The 26,816-nt window shown below is 41.2% G+C and overlaps 1 protein-coding gene across 6 annotated transcripts in view; it reads right to left on the bottom strand.

Annotated features, from left to right (window-relative positions):
- Positions 1-26,816, bottom strand: part of MEIS1 (Meis homeobox 1) — a 139,004-nt gene that overhangs the window by 35,837 nt on the left and 76,351 nt on the right. For 5 of the 6 annotated variants that reach the window (XM_058683895.1, XM_058683894.1, XM_058683896.1 and 2 more), the window contains exon 8: positions 25,335-25,480. The exons of the other annotated variant lie outside the window; for it this stretch is intronic. In XM_058683895.1, coding sequence (XP_058539878.1) covers positions 25,335-25,480 — 146 coding nt within the window. The remainder of the gene's footprint in view (positions 1-25,334; positions 25,481-26,816) is intronic. 6 annotated transcript variants of the gene reach the window in all.

Consider the following 26,816-nt stretch of genomic DNA (forward strand, 5'->3'; position numbering starts at 1 on the left):
TCCACAGATCCAGGGGGTTTATGTGTTATCTAGACATCATTCCTATTAATATTCATTAGGTGGGTCTGCTTGCATTTTTATAAGCTGTGAGAGAGGCAAAAGAAACAATCAGAATTCTTTAACACACAGGCATTATCAATTCAACATATGCCAAATAGCAGAGCACCCAGATCTGAAGTTAAGATTCAAATGCAATTTACCTTTACTAAGCTAATTTTCATGAGAACTCTTTTCCCTTCACCTATTGTAGTCTAAGCTATTTAATTATCTCTATTCTCTGTAACATACACTTCAATTTTTAATTTAAGAGATTATTCAGCACTATACTTTATCTTGGTTAACAACAAAACCCTTATCTTGCAATCAAACTGAAGAGAATTTCCCCTTAAGAAAAAAAAAAAAAAACAACAACAACTAAAAACTTTAAATTGTTTTAGTAATAAGATTACCTTTATCTTTATGAACCTTCTTAAGCAAACCCTTTTTAACTTCCCAAAGCATTTGCTGATGTGAATTCCCTGTCTGTCTCCACAGTAGATTATAGAAGAGGGAGGAATCTTAGTCAAAATTTGGGCAGGTCCCAGTATGCTTGCTCAGTTGTCCAATCTAACTGGGCAGGGAAATGCTGGCACACTGAGGGCGTGTTTCGGTGAGGGAGGAGGTGCTCACACATCTCACAGATGTTCATGGAACATCTTAGGTCAGTGGGAGAAAGAGTTGGACCTGTCATTGGCAAGATTACAAGACAAAATTGGCAGAAATAAAGGTATTCAATGGAAGTTAACTCGAAGGCCAGTTTGGGGTTTTTATTCTTTTTTTTTAGGATTTGGAGTTTGGGTGGTCCCTTATATCCCTTATGTTTGTACAACACTTTACATTTTCAAAGAGCTTTTATTATATTTTATCAGATTTGAGCCTTGCAATTACTGGCAAAGGTTGGAAGGACAGATAATGTTGCCTCCATGCTATGTGAGAAAAAACAAAACTCAGAGTGGACGCATGGCAGGTGACGTGGCCAGGAAGTTGTGGCTCTTGGACCGGGAGCCCGGGCCTCCAATATTTCAATCTAGTTGTCTTTACACTCTACTGAAGCTCAGAGTTTACCTTGTTAATGATAAAATAGAAAGCTGCAACCACATCTGTCAGAAACCTACTGTGAGTTAGTGGACCCAGCCTGTTTTAATGTGTAAATGGGCACTGTTCTTGACCCATGAGGAAACAAAGAACTCAAGCTAAAGCCAGACCAAGGAGAACACCTTTCAAATTGGCTGTCATCATTTCTAACAAAACATATAGAAGTAATCTAACTGGTTATGCTAAAAAAAAAAAAAAAAAAAAAAAAAAAAAAAAAAAAAAAAAAAAAGGCTTACATAATGGCATTTGCCCCTTCTAGAACAGGCTTTTGGAAAAGAAACACCCTTACCCACTGACTGGGTAGTTTGTTCCTCTTTGAAACAACTAGATAGTTGTTTCAAGTTATTTCTTTTTGAAGTTTATTTATTCATTTAAAGTTTATTCATTCAAGAGAGAGAGGGGCAGAAAGAGAGAGGGAGAGCAGGCTCTGCACTGTCTGCACAGAGCCCGATGTGGGGCTTGAATTCCTGAACTGTGAGATCATGACCTGAACCAAAGTCAGACGCTTAACCCACTGAGCCACCCAGGCGCCCCAGTTTTGTTTTATTTATTGTGTCTTTCTCTGTCATTTCACGTGTGACATAGGTTGCTAATTACATACACATGAGGCCTCATTTCCCCCTTCCTCAGTTACTTTCTAAGAGAACTTAGACCCATGTGGAACCCATGGAGCACAGGAGAGTGGTCATTAGGTCCCTTTCTGCTTCAGTGATATGGTTACACCCTGACAAAAGGCAAATCTAATGGAAAACATTTTAAGAGCTATTGGTTTCAAGAGGTGCAGTTAGGTGTACTGATTTAGTTAAAAAACTGCAAGTTAAGTCCTGGAACCCACACTAACTGTGTGAGCTTGATCAAAGCATGAGGCTCAGTCCTCAGAGCCTCAGCTTCCTTGTTGGTCAATGACCATGACAAAGCTAGTGGCAGTCAGATGAGACAACATACGTCAAATTGCTCAGCAGAGTGCTTAGCACGTATCTAGTGCTCGGTCAACAGTGGCTGAATCTGAGATGACCCTACAGGTTGGGCTAATCTATGTAAACATGCATAAAATATATATACTTCTCAATTTGTAGGGAAGAAGATTGGCCTCACTAATTCTAGTAGTTTGTTTCCCCTAGTGCTAAATCAGGCTCTTTTTTTTTTTTTTCTTCTTCTTCTTTTTCTTTCTTTCTTTCTCTGGGGTTTAACTTAGATTTTAACGTTTTCCTGCAATTCTCTTAATTTGGACAAATTCACAAATTCTAAAATATCTACAGGCAGAGCCAGCCTCAGAGGCAGTCACGCACAAGGCCCCCTACCTAGAAGGGCCTCACACCTGGTTTAATATGCTGCTATCACCATCCAGAAATTCTTCATAATTTTTAAAGAAGCCCTGCATTTTTAATTTGCACCTTCATATAGCTGGTTCTGCTAAAAGGAAAGGAGGTTATGTTTTCCCCATCAGATGTTTTATACTCAGCTATTACCCCTCCTGGGTTTATTTGAGCTTCACTGAAGTAAATAAATAATACTCTGTTCTTACTAAAAGAGTGTAAAAAAGAAAACACTGAAAAAGCAAGATACAGGATGCAAGGCTGACAGTGTAGATGTGCTCAGGCCTCAGACAGATGAGTAAGGACACTTAAATGACCCTCCAGTGGCCTTCAAGGGTTCACACACTCCTGTAAGTGCCTAAATCACCCTTGGGGACTGACTGGGGCACTGTGAAAATATCCCATATTATAAAGTCTATAGAGAAAAAAAATCAATAATCCGGAACCTTCAAGGTGTGAGGCCCATTCTGGCTCCCTGGACTTAGGGATGTTGAGAGCCTTTGTCTTTTGGTGGCTGGAAGTCAGAAGTGGCAATCTGCCCACCTTCCTTGGCAGGGGATGAGTGCCACATTTGGCAGAAAAGTGTGCTCTCGAGAAAAGGGAGCAGAGAATCTTTTGGCCTGGGCTACAGCTAGGATAGATCAAGAGTGAGAACTCGCCCTTGCATGCCAACCGAATGCCGCTGTAATTAAAAACAAACCTTTGGAAATAAAGTATTTGGAAATTATTTCGATTCCAGCTCATTCATAATATGAGCTCATCAATAGTTACAATTAATTTGGTCACAGTATTGGGGGGGGGGGAGGCATGGAATGCTGTCTTTTTTTTTTTTTTTTTAGCCTTTTTAAACAGAATTCTACTTTTTATTTAAGGGGGGGGCATAGAAGTATATAAATAAGCAAAGGAAAGAGAGGAAAATATGTAATAAGGCATAGAGTTTCAGAAACCACCAGCACATTGGGGTCTGCACCTTACATCTAAGATGGCAGCCCTGATTTCTGAAAATGCAAAATTCCATCGTTTTGCTGATGCCAAATGATGAACTTGACTATTATATGCATATATTTTGTTTAATGGCTTCATTTATTTTAATAACAAAGGGAAACTAGATTTTACAGATGAAAGCTTTTTTTTTTCATGGCTCCAGTGCAACTGGGATTTTAAAGATCTGTGATGTTAACCAATATGTGATAATGGCTGCTCTCAGGAGCCCCATTTTATAACATTCTCTGCAGTGGAGACCTACGCTGAGTAACCACTACCAGAGGACCCCAACCTTAAGAAGGCACAATTGGAGTGTCAGAGGCCTCTTGACTGTTCCATGTTTCTTTTCTCAGAATGGATACATGTTCAGTAAAGTGTTAGCTGTGGAATTACTGGAGCGATGGGATTAACTCACTAAAGATTTATTATAAATGAGGCAGGAAAGTGCTGCTCATGTGATTTCAAGGATAAGAAAATAATTACATAGACCTTTTTTCCCTCTGTTCAGAAATCTGCCTACAGGGTTTAATATTTTGTTGAGAATCAAAAAAATAAATCACAGCAAGGAACTTCAGTTTAATTCTTGTTTGATTTCTTCATTACACTGCATATCTATGGTGAATCAGGAAACCAGAAACTCATCAAAACCAATTCCCATAGGAACAAAAGACTCACCACCTCAGAACCTTCCTGTCCGCCACTAAAACTTCCCCATTTATTCAGAATGTATAGCTAGTTTTGGAAGGAAGGAAGGAAGGAAGGAAGGAAGGAAGGAAGGAAGGAAGGAAAGAAGGAAGGGGGGGAGGGAGGAAAGGAGGGAGGGAGGAAGGGAGAAAGAGAGGGAGGTAAGGAGGGAGGGAGGGAGGAAAGAAGGAAGGGGGAAAGGAAGAAAGAAAAGTGAAAGGAGACATTTGGCGCACTACAAATTCTGGTGAGATGATGCAAACCCAGAGTCAGCAGTGGTGTTTTTTTTACTGGGAGCCATACCTTGAAACTCTAGAATACAGCAGATGCAACTTGCCAGCCACACACAGGATGTGGAGTGATTTTACAGACGCTCTCTTGGCCCAAGATGGCAGCTTGAGATTAATGGCTGCGTCATCCTTGGCCCTGCTGCAGTCAGGCCTGGGGTCTGATCCTGACACACAGAGCCTTCGTCTGCAGCCAATCAGCAGATGTAAGCACATAGGCCCTGTCAGGTTGACATATCATTCCTTCGACAATGTCAGCGAGTATTAATGTTCAATTATCTGTCCTAGAAATGACCCTCGCCTTTATGCATTGTGTAACTGCGCGCATGGCACTCTGGTAATCCCAAAGACAAGGGCAGAAATGCCCGCAATAAACCAGCCACTGGGAGTTGGCTTTCCAACATTGCCATGACATTGCCTTGCAGTACTGAATAGAAGACTTATTTTTAGTTCTCTTCCTTAAAACATATTTGAAAGATCGCTGAGCTATCTATCTATCTATCTATCTATCTACCTATCTATCTTTATCTTTCTCTTTCTTTTTAGCACGTTTGCATGTCAGTAGTCCTTACTATTTAAACAGCAAGACTTCAAATGAGTCACCTTGTGACTTGCCCATCACACTGAGTCAACTGTTCTTTATGTATCACCATGAGCTGTTCATTAGGTATGGGGTGCCTTTTTATTTCATGAAGCCAGGTGTATATCACTTACCATCAAACCAAAATGACAATCGTAGGCTTTTCTAGAGTGGTGTCAAGATCAATTCAACTTCAACTCATAAAGCTAAAGGAACCTGTTCAAGCCAGCCAGCCCTCTTTCCCACTGTTAAAAACGAGGGCTCTGGCAGAGGAATGACTTAGGAAGCATACCTGAAATCTTTTCACTTGTTAACCTTTACAGTTGCTCAAATATTTTAAAATACCGTGCTGATTTGTTGTAGTTAAATTACAATTCCCCCTTTTCTCTCATATATTTCAGTAAGGAAAAAAAATTATCTTAGCAGACAGCTGCATTTGCATGGTTTTCATTGAACTCGCATTCAAAGGTTATCAATAACAAGTTTGCAAACTTCTCATACAACCAGCACTGAAAGATAATGTACAGTAATTGCATGATAACTTCCTCCAAAACTGAGATAAAACCTTTACTACAATCTCAAGTTCACCAACCTACATATGATAGTACAAACTTAAGTAGTTCAGATTGGGGCTCAGTGAGTTTTCTCTCCTGATAATAGTTTTTAAGCAATGGAAAATGTAGTCATGTTTCTTGCAGAAAACCACTAAAAATTCATTATTTTGTCTTTGTTTGAACATGCGAAAACAGGTTGACTATGATGTACCTTAAAAATTTTTTTTAATGTTTATCTATTTTTGAGAGAGAGAGAGAGAGAGAGACAGAGAGACAGAGAGACAGAGCACGAGCGGGGGTGGGACAGAGAGAGAGGGAGACAGAATCTGAAGCAGGCTTCAGGCTCCAGGTTCCCAGCTGTCAGCACAGAGCCTGACATGGGGCTCAAACCCATGAACTGCAAGATTATGACCTAAGTCAAAGTCGGACACTCGACTGACTGAGCCACCCAGGCGTCCCTGAAATGTACCTTTTAAAAGTCTAGCTGGTCCTTGGTCACAGTGTCGTGACTAGTGCTATTTTTATATGCGTTCTTAACTGCACTGTCAAAGTCCTTTTATCTTCTTTCTTTTTCTTTTCCTTCCCCCCCTCCCCAACACTTACTTTTTTCCAAATGACTTCCATCCTTCTCCAGCTCCCCACCCCACTTGCTGGACAGTCAGCAGTTGGCTTTGCCTCCTGGTCTGCTAAAAGGAGAACAGCACCCAAGACGACCCTCTTGTTTTTTATGGAACCTCCCTGCCTCTGTCTTCCTCTCCTGGCTGACTCTCACTGTGGAGTCCTGCCTCTGAGGTGTCATCCTTTCACCCTCCCTGCTCCATCCTTCCACTGCCAGCTCATTCTTGATCCTCCTCTTGCCACTAATCAGGACCTTTCTACTTTTATCTCCAAAGGTTCCTTCTCTGTCCTCTAAGTAAATAATTAGGCATTAACAAACTGCATGGAACATAGTAGCAACTCCGCGAAAGACAGCTGAATTCCATTCTGGCTGTCAAGGTATTTAAATCTCCCTGCTCTGAAATGCTAAAAAAAGAAACACCTTCCCTTCTTGTTACCAGTTCCTCAAACTGCCCAAACTGTATCCTTTAATATATCCCTCAAGCAACTGTGAAAGGGTCAACCTTTGCTGCCCTATGGGGATTTCACCCGCACGCCTCATGCTACAATTTCTTCTATCTCCAAAGGCCTGGAACAGCATTTTCAAAAGTCACTGATAACATCCCAACTCTGACACCAGGACTCTTCCCGGTACTTCTACTTCAGAAAACTCTCAGGTTTGGTCATCTCTATGTTGAAACTGCTCATTCATTTGGTCAATACGTATTATCAAGCATCTACAATATGGCTCTGGAGATACAGAGATGAAATATTAACTCCTGACCTCTAGAGAGGGAGGCAGCTCATAACTAAACAATCATCATGGTAAGTGCTCTCTACCAGATGACCGCCAAGGTATTGCGGTTCTGGTGGCAGGGGCCATTTTCTCTCTCCTGGAGAGGACGGGAATGGTTTCTCCAGGCAGTGACAGTTGAAAGAAGACGTGAAGGATGCAGAAGTAAGTGTGAAGTGGAGACAAGGTCATGGAGGCGACTCATTCCAGATGAGAGAACAGCATGTGCAGGTGCACAGAGTACAGGACCGCTCAGCACTGACGGGAAATATAAGCCTTCAGGCTTGGCGGCAGCAATTGTGTGAGGAACCCGTATGGAAAGGGCAAGAGAGGAGCCCGGGTGCTCAGTGGGCCAGTGCTGGACCTCAGAGGGTCCCTGAATGGTATGCCAGGAATGTTGTATCCTAAGACATAGAGAAATACCACAGGATTTTAAGGAGAGGGAGATCTGACCAAGTTTTATTTTAGAAAAATTGCTGTGGTGGCCAAAAGAGATTATTTATAAGAAAGACTGACTGGCAGGAAGGCTGATCAGGGAAACAGGCAAGCAGGAGATGACAAGGCAGTGGCAGCAGACCTAGACAGGGATGAGAGAATGGAAGAGCATTTGGGGAGGAGGATTGGCAGGACTCGGGGAGTGAGCAACTACTTGTGAAGGGGAAAGAAGAGCACAATTTCAGGGGTGACTCTTAGGTTCCTGGTTGGAGCTTCTGGGTTCACGGTGATGCTGTTAACTGAGATGAGGATGGCAGGGAAAGGGAACCAGTTTGGGGGCCATGATGGATTTGCTTGGGGACCCTTAGGCTTCTTATCATTGTACCTTTCTTCCTTTCCTTAGAATATTAAAGTGTTGGAGCTGGACGGAATCCCAGACATCGGTTGGGCCCACTTCCACATTTGACAGAACACCTCCCTGCTTGCTCCTGTCTCTTCCTCTAGGTTTTTTCCTCCAGACAGCCTTTGTAACTGGCACCGCCCAAATTCCATCCTTGACCTCCTTCTCTCTTTTAGCGCTGTCTGGATCCATGACTCCATACACACCTTTAGCTTTGGTGGAGGAAACACCAAAGCCTTGTGCACTCAGAAAGCTCCAGCAATCCTATTTCCCAGTATTGGCCATACAGCCCATGTGGGTGTCCCACCGGCACCAGAACCGCAACATATCCCAAGCTGAACTCCTTCCTTTCCCCTGAAACCAGTTCCTCCTCCTGACTTCCTTTCTGACATCAAACAGACTGCTGATACCACTGTTCCTTAATTACCCAACATGAAACAGAGAAGTCACCTTGATGCTCTTCCTTATCAAATGTCCACTCACGAGTCGTCCTGAAAACAGCCAAGAGAGTCAGACAGGCTTGAGTTCAAATCCAGCCGCCGCTTCTGACTGTGCTACCTCAGGCAAGTTGTTTAATCTCCCTGAACCTTGGTTTTCTTTTTTTTTTTTTTTTTTAATTTTTTTTCAACGTTTTTTATTTATTTTTGGGACAGAGAGAGACAGAGCATGAACAGGGGAGGGGCAGAGAGAGAGGGAGACACAGAATCGGAAACAGGCTCCAGGCACCGAGCCATCAGCCCAGAGCCTGATGCGGGGCTCGAACTCACGGACCGCGAGATCGTGACCTGGCTGAAGTCGGACGCTTAACCGACTACGCCACCCAGGCGCCCCTGAACCTTGGTTTTCTTACCGGGTAAATAAGGAGACTAGCAGGACCTCCTTTAGAGGGTCATTGTGGGAATTCAGTGAGATAAAGGATGGAGGTGCTTAGCAGTGGTCTACTGAGGTAAAGCTGGGGTGGGAGCAGTGTGCCCCAGCAGGGAGGGGTATCTGACTCATTGGCATTGTTTCGAAGAGCTGGTGTGCGATGATACTAGACAGACTGACTTTTAGCCATTACTTTTTATTTGCAAATTCTCCACACACATTGCACCGAAGACGGACAGCTCCTAGGACCCGCCTTGGCACGTCACTGGCATTCAGCGTGGCGTGGGTACACACGTACCAGCTATGAACGGTTCTATTTATGAGGTTCCAGACTGATCTCCGAAATACCTTCTGCCTGTCCATTTCTTTACAGTCCCGCAACACAGCCTTCTTACCTGAACTGTCTCCTCATGTTCTCCTCCCTCTAGTGCTTTCTATAGCCCGCACCACCAACTTGATCCATGCCCCTTTCAAGCAGCTTAGAAAGCTCCGGGATGTGCATGCTTCCTTGCACAGAGTAGGCACTCAGAGAGCATTTGAACTTACTTGGAGAAAACTTTCATGAACCCATTGATATTGTTACTTGAAGATGAGGGTAGATATGACCTAAAGTTTAGCCATTGTTCACAGTGGGGAAAAAGAACAGGCACATTTGAAAGTAGCTCTTTCCTGATGTGTGGTAGGGTTAGGTCATCACATCATGGAAGCTGCTCCAGTCATCTCTGCACAAACCGAACAACCTATTCCTAGATGAGGCCCTGCATTCATACCTCTGCCAGCACCACCCCCACCCCCACCCCACCCCACACTTGTTCTTGCTGCAGTGCGGGTGTCAGAGCCACAGCATGGCACCCATGCTCTAGCGTGGCACCCATGGCAGGGAACCCACAGCTCTGATGGCGTCATGGAGCCATTGTGGTTGCTTTTGAATGACTGTGGCAAAGCAATGTCTTTGATGAGGTCAGGCAGACTTCTGCCTCAGTTCTCATCAGATCTGGTCAACTGTGTACTCCAGACAATTTCAAGAGCAATAACAGATCATAAATTTAAGTGTCAGGGTATGGAAGCAGAGAGATGTAGCAGGTTATAGTTAGGGCTCTGAATTTTTTTTCCCAGTCTATTGTACACTAAGATCTCTGGTGGCTCTTTAGCCTTTTCTATCCCATTTTCTTCTGTAAAATGGTCCATCTGTAAATGGGGCACAATTATTAAATGTAGGATCACATGCAAACTAACTCCTTCGTAATTAATAACCTTTTAAAATCAAATGGGATACTTGGTTTCATAGCTTGATTTCTGGAACGTCAAATATATGCTGTTTCATGCATGTGTATTTGGCCTTTTTTCCTGGGAAATTCACCCCACCATTTACTCAATCACTCTCTTGAACACTGAAGTGATGAATGTTGCTGAGTGCTCGTGGTTTCTGGTCCAATATGAACACTTTCAGGGAGTAAGTCCTGGGCGCCTGTCGGCTTGGTAATTGATGATGTTTTCACTTCAAGGTGTGGGCCTGAGACCCACAGGGCTCAATGGGGAAAGTAAATGAATTGACTTGACTACATCTCTTACCCACTGCTCCTGGTACGTGTAAACTCATTACTGCCAAATGTACTTCGATATTTTCAAGAGGGGATAGCAATATATATTTTTGACAACAGTTAAAACGATGCTTTGATTTTTATCTTACATTAACAAATTAAAACACTTGGACTGCCACTAAGATTCTTTGTGAAAATCTGGTCTTCACTACATTCACATTGAATTATAAATGCCTTCGCCAAAACAAAGAATAATCCACAGTGCCATCAAATGTATGCCTCTCTTCCTAATTTTGATTTCTAGGTCCCATGGCTTCCATAAGAGAAAGCATGCAGGGGCACACACATACTGTATTTCAAATGGAGATTTTATGTAAGCTTATTTTTATAGTGATTCTGAGAGTAGCTGCTCTGCTTTTTATCTATGCAAACTGGAAATAAAGTAGGCACCCTGCCAGCTCCCTGACAGCAGGCCAGGCCGGGGCTGCCATGGGTGACTCACACAATGACATCTAAGGGGTCCAGAAAAGAACCCTGACTAATGGCTTTTGGATTCCTTATGACCTTTGATCCTCAATGACTTAGACCAAAATAAATGACCTAATTTCAAGAAACTACATCCAGCATGTGAACTCTAATGAGTGACAGAATCTACCTGCTAAGCAATGATTAATAGGTATGTGCTCCTTATAATAATTCCTTAGATCTTAGCCAAACTAGGGAGAACATACTTTACAGATGCTTGTTTTTGAAAACAAATGCATCTTCCAGGATGGTGTGAAATCAGACAGTGCCCATGGCAGATAAAGTACAGAAGGCAGTGGGAATATGAAAGGATTTCCTGGAACAAAGTTGGCAAATACTACTAGAAACAAGAATACCTCGCCCTCAAAGGTATGTATGGTTTCTTGAGTTGGCAACTCTGTTCCTTTCCTCCTGACAAAGGCTATCAGATCTAGGGGGCCAGAATAGGAATTTGGGAGCTAGCACACCCTTGCTCCATGATAACACCCATCAGGGCGCATTGTCACCAGGGCAACTGAAGCCAGAGGGAGGTGAAGGACAAGATTCTGTACTGCTCAACCTTCAGAACTACCGTTTCACCCTCCGGAACACACAAGGCCACTATCAACAAGCCCAAAAGAACAAGCCTGTATACTGGCAGAGTCCTTGGTCTACCAGAAGCCTTCTGAGTATTCGAGAGACTCAATGAAAACTCTCTGATAATTATTTAGGGCAGGGTATGAAGTTATATCCTGTATGAAATTATAATGATGGATACATGTCACCCATTTATTCTCACCCACAGAATATACAACACCAAAAGTGGGCCCTAACTTTGGACTTTGGGTGATAATGGTGTGTCAAATATAGGTTCATCAACTGTAAGGAAAGTACCACTCTGGTGGGGCCACTTTGACAATGGAGAGGCTCTGCATGTGGAGGGGGTTGGGGAGGGAAGATACATGGGAAATCTGTGTACCTTCTCCTCAGTTTTGCCACGAACCTAAAGCTCTCTAAAAAATAAAGTCTATCTTTTAAAAACTTTTTGATATTCAAAAGGAAGTTCTTGCGCACTGAAAAAGATTTGAAAGTTTGCAGAAGAAAAACAAAACATTTCAATTCAATTTACACGATAAAATAATGGGCGAAGTTTCAACATCAAAGGCAAAAAAATCTATAAAAATCAAAGATGGAGGGCACCTGGGTGGCTCAGTCCCTTAAGCGGCTGACTTCAGTGCAGGTTATGATCTCGCGGTTCCTGGGTTTGAGCCCTACATCAGGCTCTCTGCTGTCAGTGCACAGCCTGCTTTGGATCCTTTCTCTCCCTCTATCTCTGCCCCTCCTCTGCTTGCTCTCTCTCTCCTCTCTCCTCTCTCTCTCTCTCTCAAAAATAAAATAAAACATTAAAAAAAATTAAAGATGGAGATAAAGAATCATCTTTCCATTTAAAATCTGTCCTCTTGCTTGTGTTCCTTAGATCCTTGCTATGGCAAGTGTGATCTGTGGACCAGCACCAGCAGTACTCAAAATGGGAGCTTATTCAAAATGCAGAATATGAGGCCCAGCTCCACTGAGCCAGAATCTTCATTTAAAAACAGATCCCCGCTGAGGCACCTGGGTGGCTCAGTCAGTTGAGCGTCCAACTTCGGTTCAGGTCACGATCTCACAGTCTGTGGGTTGGAGCCTCGTGTCAGACTCTGTGATGACAGCTCAGAGCCTGGAGCCTGCTTTGGATTCTGTCCCCTCCCCTGCTCACACTCTGTCTCTCAAAAGTAAACATCAAAAAATAAAAAAAATAGAACATAAAAACAGATCCCCAGATAATCTGAATGCACACTGAAATTTAAGAAGCACAGCTTTAAAAGAAGCAAAAGAATATTTAGCTCTGTAACGATTTCCGCTTTCTGGTTTTTTAGATGGTAGACTTCCATTTTTTAAAAATTACTTTTTATATATCAGTTAAATCTCCAAATGTGTACATTGCTACATCTCCTGATGCAGATTCAGAGGAATGTCGTGAATATTAACGCTATATACTGAATGAAAATTAAAATCAAGAAAATACCTTCTACTAAGTATCTAAACAATCATTCTACTTCTCCTCATCATATCAACCCAGCAATGTGTCCAATGATTTAGTTTATCACACTATCCATCCCCTGTGCATACCGAGTTTCAAACCCCAGAGGCAGGCTGCACCCTGTCCGCTTTGTCATGAGGCACAAAGGAAGAAAATCATTGTCTAAGTTCACTCAGCATAAGGTAAAGAGGACACTCAAGCCAGCCCAACTCTTTTACTGCAACAAAAGGCACCTTCTCCCCAAATTACCGAGGTGATGACTTCAACCTTCTCCTTTATTTGGTAGTGAAAACCAGCTTTGCTCCCTAAAGCCGGTACTCAAGTACATTTTGCCTTGTGTCTCTTCTCACCCTCCTGTCTCCAGTGGTCAACAAACCAACATGTGACCATATTCACATCACTTCTCTTGCGGTTGGTAATGGGAACAATGGATGAGAAAAGAAACTCTCTGTGGCGCTACCCGAAGGCCAGCCTGGTCTTCTCAGAGGTTAATACCTACCACTTAGAACATCAGAACAGCCCTAAAATGCCACACGCTTTGACAGTCAACCTACGTGACATGCTGGCCATGTTAGTTCAAATGTAAAATATAGCATCTGTAGCCCCAGAGATGAACTGAATTATAATGCCACATTTGAATGGTGTTTTACAGATTCTTCCAAAGGCTCAGAGTATCTACCCCTTAATTAAATCTAATTTGGTTTCCACATAGAGCGTTACCAAGCATACTCACTTCTCCATACACGGAAGCTCGGTATAACATCGTCCTCACCTTCCAACGACAGCCTTATGAAGATGTTTCCATGTGGGAACGCTCAAAACTGATTTATGATGCTACTGCAGCAACTAAGCAACTAATCTTCCAGTATAAATGCAACACATAAGGACAACCTAACTGAAACATATAAATTCCACATATACTTAAAAATATTATTGTCTGTAATTTAATATAGCAGAATGTTTCTAAGCCTATAACCTTGCATGCGGAGGCAGTTTTTCAAGCATTAATACTTAAATGGGTCATAGACACCACATCTGTCATTCTGTCCTGAAGTCTATGAGGCAAAACCAAGACTATGCTGGCCTATTGATTTTTCTAGCATTTGCTTTAATTTACTTAACCATTGAGAAATCCATCAGTACATAAAGGGCAACTGTCCATTACTGCCTCATTTGCAGACATTCCTTCCCCTCGTTTTTGGTAAATATTTCCCTTAAATTGCTATGTGTTTACAGTGTAAAAACGAATTAGGAAAGTGCTCACACCTGTTTCTGTTCAGTAACTGCTGCACTGAGGTATATGTAACGTGCTTAAAGATAGAATAAATATCTAGACATTATTACATCTGTGTGCAAAGGGTGGTAAATTAGATCCTAATTACATTAACAGGGATTCTGCCTCCCAGCTTAAATTTTACATGAGCACTCTGCAAAAATTCAAAAGCTCTGCTGTGGTTTCTTTATGAGCTGGTGATTACAGCTACTTCCTATGCGGTCACTAAATATTCTGTTTACAAATAAATGAAGAAGCTTTGAGCCAACTTGCCAGGGTAATAATCTATTTCTTTCTCCCCCTCCTTCTTCCCAGCAAACCCTCGCCACATATGCATGGCAACAATCAGGAGCCCTGGCTTCATCTAATTACTCCATCACATAATTTCACAAATTGCCTTGTCACTGGGGAGCCAAGTGCAAAACACGCTCACAGTGGGATTTCAGGCAGCAGCTTTCATTTACTACTCATTCCTTGTTAAATTAAACACGAAAACACCAGTTGTGTGAAAGAAGTCAAAAAGAATGCCTTGCAAATGAGCCAGACAAGTACATCTCCTACCTACCATTTCACCAAATACGTTGTTGGCCACAGGGACCTCACACAGGAAGATTCCCCTTGGCTGGCCCATTCCTATTTTGATGTAGCTGCTACAATAGACCATAACCAAAAGGCCAAAAACAAATAGGCTTCTCCAGGAAGTAAGCGTCATCATAGGTCAACAGGAAACATGGGCACGTAGCAAAAAAAAAAAAAAAAAAAAAGATATTCTCAAGCCCCTCTGTTCTTTGCCCTTTCTGCCTGGCTATGATCCTCATATGAGGACATGTATTTATACTGGATGAATGATGCTAAGCCCTTTGAAAGTATAAACAGTATACTACATAGTTCCATCCTGGCTACGAAGAAGGAACCAGATTCCACTAATCTTTAAAAGTTCTCAAACAGAGAGATCATCAATCAAGTTCACACAGTATTAGGTGTTTTCCTTTTAAGTCTTAATGCCTTACGTGATTCTGAAACACATCAAGGCAAGTGCTCACCCCCATCTCACTACGGATGTGCGTGGAAGAAAAAGAGCTTACGGTGGGTGACATTACTACAGGGAGTGAACCTGAGGTCACAGCCCTGGAAGCTGACATTGGTATATCAACAACTAAACACGGCCACTGGTAATTAAAGGTATTTCTTTGTGGAGCGGAGCCGGCAGGGTCAGGTACCGTTTTACATCACAAACCAGTCCTTTATGCATGTAGATTTGCCAGCATTATCTGCGCAGGGAGAAGAAGACATTAGCAGCAGCTGTCTCTCTGCTTTTACACTGAAAATTCTATTCACACAGACAGGTGGAGTAATTTAAAAGCCAATGTGGTGCAATTTCGATGTGACTAATGTCACTGCCTACTAAAATGCCACCATTACCACTGTTTATGGAAACATTACTAAAATTACATTTTATTCATAAGAATTTTAGGATTCTGGTTATTACTAGCTTTAAAATGATCAGACCTCAGTGTCATAGCCCAGAGCAGTGGCTTCACTCTCAAGGGTTTATCAGCCTTCTTTGCTGAGAAACGACAGTTGGATTGTAGTTTCAAGAGTAATCGGGACTGCAGAGCAGCTTCCCAGATCTCCATAAAGCAAATTAAAGACATAGCTCTTTGGCGTCCTGGACACGTGATGAGCAAAAAATCTTCAAGGAGCTAAATTCTGTGTTAGAAGGTTGAGTTAGGATTTGCATGAGGAGAGATTCCTCACCCCTCAAACTACTATCAGACATTGTTAGTGATACAAGGGGAGAGATTTACATATTTCCATAAGGAAGGAAGAACAGCTAATGTTTAAAATCTGAAATTCTAACAATGCATAAATTATTACAGATGCACAAAATATCGACAGCTCTAGCTGTGCCTTTTTTACGGGCAGAAATGTTTGGAAAAAGAATCCAGATAGGAAAGGACCATCTTTGATCTGTAGTTACCAATAACCATCAGACTGCATTATGAAGTTTTATGCCAAACCCTCTGGCTCCTATTTTTATTTTTAAAAATACTAATTAGCTAGTTCATGGAACGAGATTATAATTACACCTTTGAACTTCCACAGTGCAATTTGGTTTGCTCTGTATTTGAGAGGCAACATGGTGGAAAGTACATGGAAATTCAAGTCAGGAGATTCTGGTTCCAGCTCAGCCAGGTCCTAGCTTTTGCCCTTGAGAAAAATCATTAACTTCTCTAAACTTCATTTTTGTCATCTTGCTACCTTATAGGATTATCTTTAGAATCCAATGTACGTGAAAATATTAAACTACAAAGCACCAGAGAGATACATATTATGATTTTATTTAGCCTTTTGATCACTGTTTTTCTTCAGCTGTTAACAGGGCAGAGGGATCCAGTGTCAAAACAGCCAAGCAATTGATAGATCATTTTTATTTTATTTTATTTTATTTTATTTTATTTTATTTTATTTTATTTTTTTGAGGGGCAGGGAAGAGGGGGGGCGGTGGAGGAGGGACAGAGAGAGAGAATCCCAAGCAGGCTCTGTGCTCTCAGTGCAGAGCCCAACATGGGGCTCGATCTCACTAACCATGAGATCATGACATGAACTGAAATCAAGAGTTGGATGCTTAATCGACTGAGCCACCCAGGAGCCCCTAATAGATCATTTTTAGTAAAATGAATGATAGGGCTCCCTGGGTGGCTCAGTGGGTTGAGTGTTGGACTTGGGCTCAGGTCATGACATGATGGTTTGTGAGTTTAGCCCCCATATTGGGCTTGCTGCTGTCAGCATGGAGCCCGCTTTGGATCCTCTGTCCCCCTCTCTCTCTGCCCCTCCCCTGCTCATGCTTTTGCTCTCTCTCTCAAAAAATAAATAAAAATCATTAAAAAAAAACGAATGATAAATGTAACATTCTGTCATCAGCAGGAGATAATTTCATTTATTTTTAAACATAAAATCAATTCATTTTTTGGTAGAGTTTCTCCCCCAAGAAGTTTGAAACCTGGCTTTTCTTTACATAATAAGAATTATTCCCAAACTTCTATCACCTGCAATAGAAATGATCTCTACTCGATCTTTCTTATGATGAGTGTTCCTGCTAATAGACCTGGCCCCTGGGCGTCCCAAGAACTTCCTAAGACACTGAATTCTCAGAGGTCACTCATGTCATGGGAGAGCATATGGGCTCTGTAGGGATGCTAGCAACAAAGTCAATGTGAAAATAGAAGAAAACTGACCACAGAATATTAAGAACAGAAAAGCAAAGACACATAACAGGTTAAGTTCATATACATTGTCCCTTTTTTTTTTTTAACAGCAAATACCAAGAGGACATTCCAGTACAAGTAGTTATTTCAGTCAAACCAAAGGTCTCTATTTCGGAATATTTTGAACAGTATATTATAAAACCAAGTAATTTGTGTCTCCTATCACCTAACTTAGGATGTTCGTGTTTAATAGCTTCAAGTTATTTAAGGCGTTATCTCTTCTTTATAGTGTTCAAAGTGTATTGGGACCCACACTCACTGAGCTGTAATTCACTGAGTGAAGGCGTTTTGTAATGGCAAGAAAAAAACAAGGACTAAAGGTCTTTAAAATGTAGAAAACTGCCTGGTATAACTCAGCTATTCCTTTGCTCTCAGAGGCTCTCCACAGGCCCATCAAGAAATTGGTGCCTATCTGAGTTCCTGAAGGCTCTCTCCTGCTCTTGACACGCTAGGGCGAGGATCAAGTCCATTGAGGTGAGCCAGCTTTGCCAACAGAGGGTGAGCCAACAGCTTTGCAGACAGAGGGACAGGCAGTATTGAAACACCCTTGTCAGTATCGGTCATTTCGATGTGAATCCACACAATCACAATCATTGCCACCTAGGAGCCTTAATAAAATAATTTCTGCTACCTCATGGCATTCAGTTATTACAGGTAAGCTTGGACCATGAGCCGAGCAACAGGCCACTCTTTGGTTACCCCCTGGCATACGCTCACAATGGCAAAAACAGAAAAATGAGAGCCCTGATCATAAATATTCAGGGGATCAAAAGAAGTGGAATGGATTCATTTTCCCCACTGGGATTCGTACAGATAGCAGGGGCTCAAGAGATTCGTCCCACGGAAAAACGTCCACATATGCAGGGACATACATGCACACACAGTGACACTTACATTTCCAGAAGGAAGACTGGGACGTGATGGGGGATGCTTCCAGTTAAGTCAAATCAAGTATCCTAAATTCCAAGACACATAGATTTACTTCTACTGGAAAAACCAACCAACCCAACCAAAACACTGGAATCCTTTCTGAGACAAAACTAACTGATTTGCTCTCCATCAAACCTTCATACCTGAAAGCAAAGCACCTTCACTAGGAACCTTAAAGATTGAGGAAGTAAAAAGTCAAGCTTATATTCTATGAAATTCTGAAGGATTAGACTGAGTTAGCTTAAAAAATATGGCCACACATACATACGCAATGCCCCACTTTTAATCCTTCAGGTAAACTGAGGTGGAATGGTTGTATACTTGTTGACTGAATCTGATATTTCACCTTCAAAAATATATGGTCATGGAGAGAAATCAGAAGACATGGTGGCAATGTAGGCTTTGAAGTGCAAATGGCTGGCTGGTGTTCAAGCAGTTCTGTGTATCTGCAACCACCGACTTAATAAATTGTGCTTATATGGGCACTTTTGTTTTGAAACTAATCCTTTATTTAATTAGCCTGATTGAGAGTATATCAGAGAACCAAACTACAGTGTATTTTTAACTTACCCTTGGAAGCAAAAGGAAAATTTTGGCATAATCTGACAAACTGCCAGTCAGTCTCTACACAAGACCCTTGTATAAGGCACCAACCTTCAGTGACATTTGAGCACAAAAATCTCAGTCACATCCCCAAAATAACATACAGCCCCAGTCAGAGCTCATTTGCTATGAGTCCTATGTACCTGGATAAATGGGCAATTTTCAAGTTGGACTTTTGTTTTTACTTTTGATTGTCCCCCTCCCCCCCCCCCCCCCCCCCCCGCCATGTCCCCTCATCAACCGACTGTAATTACCCCAGGTCAGAAGTGCACAACCATGATGGGGAAGAAAGGCTGGGACAAGGGAAAGGAGGTGTGTGGAAGGCTGTGAGAGAGCTCTGCCAGGTCACTAATGGCCTCTGGGGCAACGACTTGGAGAACAGGCTGATGCTTTGCCTTTGATCTTCTAATTCACAATGATCATTAGTATTAACTCCGATTCTTCTGGGTGAAGAATTCCAGCTGTAGCCTTTTCAGTTTACCTGACCTAAGAAAATTCATCACCCATCCCATTAGGATTTCAATAACCAGCTAAGAAAAAGAGAAAAGCAGTTGCCCCAGAATCTAGAAACCACCCGCTTCATTATTAAAAGAGTTTATATGACATATATTGTGGAAGAATTAGGGCATTCCAATATTACCTCCAAGTAATTAAATAATCTATTCCATTTTTCCTCCTGAGAGAGATGATTCCCAATTGGCTGAAATATAGTCAGGGTCCGATGTAATCAAAGTTGAAATATGCTATCTCCAAAATAGCAGAGACCTTTTAAAATTAAGCTAGAGGGATTTGTAATCAAACCTGGGTTAGTTTTGGCAAAGCCTAGCTCTGACCCATCATCATTTATTTTTAATGTTTACTTATTTTTGAGACACAGAGAGAAAGAGCACAAGCAGGGGAGGGGCAGAGAGAGAGGGAGACACAGAATCCGAGGCAGGCTCCAGGCTCTGAGCTGTCAGCGCGGAGCCCGACGCGGGCTCAAACTCACGAACCGTGAGATCATGACCTGAGCCAAAGTCAGACATTTAACCAACTGAGCCACCCAGGCGTCCCTGACCTGTCATCATTATTAAAGGCTATGAAGCTGGCAACTACATGTAAGGGAAAAAGTAATAACTATATAGATATTCTCCTAGGTTTAAGAGAGCTCATTTTTGATAAGGTACATGGACATCTGAGGGGGAGAAAAATCTTCTCACCCCTACATACTCGTTTTCAAGAATCTTAATTTAATAATATATCTACAGATAACACACAGTGAAGAAGGACTCAAAGTTGCTATCTCCACACACCACCTTCCTTAGGTCAGGCACATGAACATAAAGATAAATTAGGACTAGTTTGAAGGAGGGACTGTCTTTCTCAAATACTTTGTACTACCCTGACTCCCAGTCTATGCAGGAGTTCAAGAATATAGTCTTCCTGCCCCAATGTCTTCTTAGGACTAATTTGAGCTGAATTATGCTCAAATCATGCTAGCTGGTTAAGCACAATGGAAATAATTACTCTTAACTCTATCAGTGTATAGAGGTGAGGGACAGAAAAACAGAAATGGAAAGACAGGAGCAAATTTCATCTACTACCTACCTACCTGCCTGCCTACAGGTCCTTCTGTCTGCCTTTTGACCTTTTACTCGCCTTGATCAACAGAATGGGTTGTCTGGATACCAATGAGAAGCACTTTTTCAGTATAATAATAATTCCTAATGTTTAGAGAACAATTCTTCCAAAACTGCAAGCAGAGATATGACACTAAGATGTCGCCAACAGATCTTGTTACCAAAAGCAAAACCAATGAAACAACATCTGTCTCTTCTAGAGCATTCAATTCCCAATTCAATTCCATTTACTCCATCCTTAGAGTGGCAGACCCGCAGGGCACTTTTCATCTAATAGTGTTTCTATGGAAACGCCATTCTCAACCTGGAAGATTCTACAACCTCTCACTTTGGCTTTATCCACATTGAGAGGAAAGCCTTATAAATCAGAAATCGAGACATAATTTTGCCACAGACCAAAAAAAAAAAAAAAAAATTGTTTTTCCAGGCTAGAAGTTTGCAAAAAGAAACAAAACCATGTGTAAAATATGTGTATCTGACATAGAAACAAAGTGTCTCTATGAAGTACCAATGGGATCCCAAAGATCAGTGAAAGGAATCAGTGAAAGAATGTGAATGAAAATCAATTCACCTTCAGGGTCACCTCCCCTGCTAGTCAATGCCAGATATGTCACCCCTTGTATGGTTGCTTCACCTGAACCCTCAGGTGTGTTATTTTAACAGCCTGCATTCTCCCTAAATTTCAAGATTCCTGGGATACACAGCAGCTCCATGCAGGAAAATATATCACTGCATATTTTAAATAAGAACCATATTAACCGCTTTTCTATTTAGATTATATTTAAATCTGCAATATGTTAGGGTAGGAAAACAAAACAAAACAAAAAGCACCTTGATTTTTACCTTAAACATTGTATTTGTTTATTCCTTCTCCCCATTTCTACTAGGCCCTTAGGCATATCTTTGTAACACTACCTAGTGAAATAACTAGCAATAGGCAAAACACATCCAGTTGGAACATTATGACATAGTAGGTTATATTTGTAGTTGGAATAATGCCTTTAAGGGAAAAAGAAACTTTGATGCAGCATATGTCCCTGAACTGTCAATATATAGTGACTCATACTCAAATATTAAGTATTTTTTAATTGTTGGCAGTAATTTGTCTTCAGGCAAATGCAAGCACTTCTATTAATAAATGCTTTTGTTTTCTAATTCTCTCCTATTATCTAAATAACGTCAGTCATTCTTTTCAATTCCAGGCAACAGTTTCTTTGGAGAGACCTCCTTTAGTTATCAAAACTGGCAAATGTTCAACTTGAAACTAAGGTAGAAATTTGCATCACTGAAATTTCCTTTTACCCATAAGCACCAAAGTTTAAAATCCGTTTCCTTTTTGATTATTTTCATCATATACAAGTTATTTCCAGTTTAGCTTGCTAGAGACTGTGAGTCCAAGAATGAAGCTTTAGTTCTCTCTTCAGGTAGTAAAATGTGCTGCTGATTAAATCTACCGGTGGACAACTACAGAACAGCACATTTTTCTTATGCATCTGGGGTGCAAATCCAGAAAGTTTTTGTTTTGTTTTGTTTTGTTTTGTTTTGTTTTGTTTTATTCAGGCCCTTTTCTACTCCTCTAACACACAAATGCTAGAAAGCCCTTTCAAAGGCAGGTAGTTGCTGCTGCTGTTGTTGTTGTTAACTGAATAAGCCCAATGAAAAGATTGATCCATTTATTTGAAAAAGGAGGGGGGGGGGAAGTAGCAATTTGCTTCCAAAGAGGTGTGTGAGGTCTTATAATATGCCCTTTGGCATTGAAAAGATTAGTTTGTACAGTTTGCTAATAAATTGTTATTGCTATTATTTTAATTAGCCAGAGTTTCAATTGCTCCTTTATATCTTGCAAGATTTCAGGCAGGATTTTCTAGATAAGCTGCATCAATCATATAGCAAGAATGTGATCATTTAGGGGTGCCTGGGTGGCTCAATTGGTTAAGTCTCTGACTTTGGGTCATGATCTTGTGGTTCATGAGTTCCAGCCCCGTGTTGGGCTCTGCGCCGACAGCTCAGAGCTTGCTTCGGATTCTGTGTCTTCCTTTCTCTCTGCCCCTTCCCCGCTCGTGCTCTGTCTGTGTCTTTCTCTCAAAAATAAATAAACATTAAAAAAAATTGTTTTTTAAAGAATGTGTTCATTTAAAATTTGTCCTGTCTGCCAAATGACTGCCATTTGTGTGCATCCTTAAAGAACTTTTAGAACTTGAAAAAAGTTGCAACAAGACTAGTATGTAGATGTCACTCTTACTTACATTTGGACAAATAACAAAACTCTTTAGAGGTTTTCCATAGAATTTATTATTTTCAGCTCCTGACTATAAGCATTACCTAAGCAGTCTGTGGATTTCTTCAAGAAGTATGACAAGACACAGAGACGGGTGTTCCTGGTAACTGGAGATCTATCTGCTCTTGCAATTGGAGAAGAGGGAAGGGAATCTTTTTCATTGGGGGAAGGAAAAAGGGAGAAAATTTGAATATATCTCCTTTGCTTTTTACATGATATTATGAGACATTTGCTTTTTAGAGATGGTTACCAGCATCCATATTTTTGTGTGAGCACATGGCAGTGGAGTGGGGAACGTGGGTGGGAATGTCCAATGGAAACCACAAGGCAACTTCTGTGTGAGCATTCATAGAAAGCCAGGGAGACATGGACAAGTGGTCCCCTTCCAGGGTAGTGGTACAGGCCAGCACAGACCCCCAAACTGAGGGAAATTAGCCAGACCTCAAGAAATCAGGAAGTTTATCAATAATTTCTATTCCCATTGCCCAAATAGCCTATGGACCACAAAAAGCATTGCAATGCAGGTAAAATCTTGCTGGCTGTTAAGGACTTTTTTGTTTTGTTTCATTGTAAGAAGATAACATAGCTCTCTGCAAGGTTCTTCACAAGGATATGACCTAGAAAACCAGGAAGTCTGGTGGATGAATAAAAGAACTTGCTCCTCTCTCTCCTGATTCTGTCTGAACCAATATTTGATTATATTTTATTCAGGGGCACCTCAGCTTCAAGTAAAGCCAAAGCTCCTTTGCAGATTGAGATGGAAGCTCACGAAATCCATTCACTTTTTTCTGTCAGTATAGGAAACAGACTGGTTGTAACTGCAGGGTTCACCTGGTTTTGTCCCTTCTTCCCCCGCCCCCCCACTCATCCTCCAGATCTGGTTAGCTGGTCAGCTCCAGTGATGAAATGTCAGCATGGTTGCATCAGCACCTTTGACCAATTGGCACTTCGTACCTCCTGCTGTTTATTCTTCATGCTATGCCCGCTACGCCCTCCAGACCCTCGCCCTTCCCCCCACCCTTCTGTAGTGGTTGATAATCCCCAGTAGCAAACTTGTACGAGGCAGATAGATCGCAAACTATCCACACATATGTAACAAGTGTCAGCTAAGTAATGGCACTTGAAGTGGGTTTCAGGTAGACCTAATATGATGTTAAAATCAGTTCCACAGTCTAAGTCTTCAACTGTCTACCAGCATGAACCAAGCTCCACAGCTGATTCCAAAACCGGCAGTGTAGTCTAGTTGCTATTTGGAATCACAATGGTTAGAAGAGAGGAAGGAAACTATTTTTTTAGTTACTCCTGCTGCTCTGTTTTTATTTTCTTCACAGACACTGGAAATTCTGGATTAACTTATACCCTGGAGTGTTAACGGAGGCGCAGCCTCTATGCAGAGGAGCAACCAGCATGGCCTTCGACAGCCCCTGTGTGTCCCCCTGTAACGGTACAAATCACCGAGGAACATGGCCCTGAAAGGGGGCAAGGGTGTGAGGGTCAACAGACCTGGATACGTTTGTGACAATGCAGAATTAACTTTAATACTTAAGAAAAATAAATAACTTCAAGAAAAGCCAACTATGCTAAACAGAGTCACATAAAAAGTTTGCTCCTGAAATTGTTCTTAAAAAGCCAAGACGGTTAACATTGATTCATCTTAGGCTAGGCTAGGCTATGACCTGTTTAAATTCAACCTTTGTCCCTAACATTGAATGTCTCCCTCACCAACAATTTTGCTGATTTCTAAAATATTATTTTATCCATAAATTTTCATTTTGTCTTCTTCCTTAGATGTCATTAAATCAGTATGCACTTACAAAAATATCCACCACAATATTATGATTATAAATATTTTGAACATGAAATTCATTCAGAACAATAAGCAAACAAAACAAATCCCTTAGTGGCATAAAGCCCCAAATCTCCAGTTTCTCACATCTCCAGGAGAATTCCTGCAGTGAAAACAGCAATACTCACACAGACAATATAAACTGTTACTCTGCTTGAAAAGTCACAGGGGACTACACAGGAAGAGCTGACTCTATATTGCTGTTTTCCTTTACAGTTCTAAGTACAGGGACCACTTTCACTGTGCAGCCGTGACTCAGATGAATGTTTTGTAATGGCAACCAAGTGCACTCAAACCACTTAAAAGCAAATTATGTGAGCATCTTGCCATTGCAACAAGATTTAAACTTTTTCGGACCATTCACTATAAAGGTCCACTAAAGCATTAGAAGAAATTAAGTCCTTCCCTTTGGGGTTTGTCTAAACTTTCTTCTTAGTAAGACTCGGTTCTAAGTACCTAAGAATCACACTGAGAAAAGCAACATCATTAGCATACATACTTAAAATCACAAGTCATATGAACTCCTAAACCTTGTAACTTACAGTTAACAAAATTGCAATAGTGAACTGCAAATAAAACTCCTCATTTGGGGTAAGTATCTAGGAAATAAGTGCTAGCACTTTTGTAAAAACTAGGGGGACACAGCGATTTATGAAATATTCCAAGTGCAGAGGGATCATTTCCACCCCCCCTTGTCTTTCTATCACAACTGGTTCATTGTCCATATTTAGTTTACATATGTCATTTAGAATCCACTTACTGTTAGATGCTGGAACAGCCACGCCCTCATGATATTTGTGGCTACTTTGGGAAAGATGCCACGCTTTTTGTGACGCTTTTTGTCCTTATCTGGATCATCATCGTCACCTGTGCTGGGGGAAGCTACACTGTTGTCCAAGCCATCACCTGCAAACATAGTGAATCAAATTTTGACTGATGCTACCTTGACATGCTTTATTCAAATAGAATGCCTTTGGATATAAACAAAACCAAAAGAGCAATATAAATGATTAATAGTTTATTTGGTACTTTTTTTTTTTTCCAAAACAAAGAGAAAAACAAGGCCTAGACTCAAAAGTAGTCAGGTCTAAGGAACTTCTTCCAAAGAACAGTGGGGAAAGTCAAAGGGAATGAAGGGAAATAGCCAATCTCTTTAGTAGCTTTGTTGCCATGGTCATTATTCAGATGTGTAGAGTTGAGACATGCTAAGCATAACTCCTAGTGGGGAGTTAAATATAGTGGCCGCCATTGGCAGAGGCCAATGCCTGGGTATTCAAACCTCACATATAGTCGTTGATGTGGTCAACATGTGAGAAGATGCATTCAAGATATCAACTATTTCCACAAGTGATCTATCTTAAGACTAAAGTAGGCCATGGAAATGGTAGGTAATCCATCATCTAAGCAGTTTGACATAGGAATGCTTCAAATAGAATGTAATTTTTCTTGTCATAAAAAGAGAGCATCAAGTTTAGGAAGGGCAAAACTCCTGAAATAGTTTTTTAATTAGGAAATGATTACTATGTAAGTCAAATAAAGTGATGTTAAATTAATAGTCAATGGGAATTGTATTATCCTAAAAATCCAGGATGTTTCTAAAGTTTCTTCTAGATTTAATTTTTTCTCATTGCAAAATCATCTGTTGACAAATCATCTGTTTCTTGAATATTGGATCCTATTTTTCCATTGATTTTTGCCATAACATTTACGTTGCTTCTTCTAGAAAATATTCTGGCTCTGTGACAAAATAAAATTAAAGATGTAGGATTCCTTTTACAATGTCATGTTTAATAAGACAAAAAAAAAAATGAAATTTCAGCCCATGTAATCACACTGTCCAAAACCAAGTCATAAGGCACAAGTGGAAACTAACTACCTTGGTTTGGACACAAAAGTTCAAAGGGAACGAGAGTGGACTGAACTCACTACACTAAAAAGGAGCTTATCTTCTATCAAATGTGCCTTCCTACCTGCTGCCCCTGCTCTTGGGGGAAGCTACCGACTTTCAGAAAGGGATAGGTTGGTCTGGCCTAGGAAGAATTGCTACAGCAGTAAGGCTCTGAATTGAGGCAAGACATGCACCTGAGAGCACGTTCCCTGGGTTATGGAAGTCACTAGAGAGCAGTCTACAGGCCCAAACAATGAGGTCCTTTGGCAAAACAATTTTCCTGGTCACTGTACATTGGAACCAGCCTCAGATTCAGTTACATCACTGTGAATTTCTTATTTCGTATTCTTATTT

The sequence above is a fragment of the Neofelis nebulosa genome, chromosome 9, assembly GCF_028018385.1.
Source record: "Neofelis nebulosa isolate mNeoNeb1 chromosome 9, mNeoNeb1.pri, whole genome shotgun sequence".
NCBI lineage: Eukaryota > Metazoa > Chordata > Mammalia > Carnivora > Felidae > Neofelis > Neofelis nebulosa.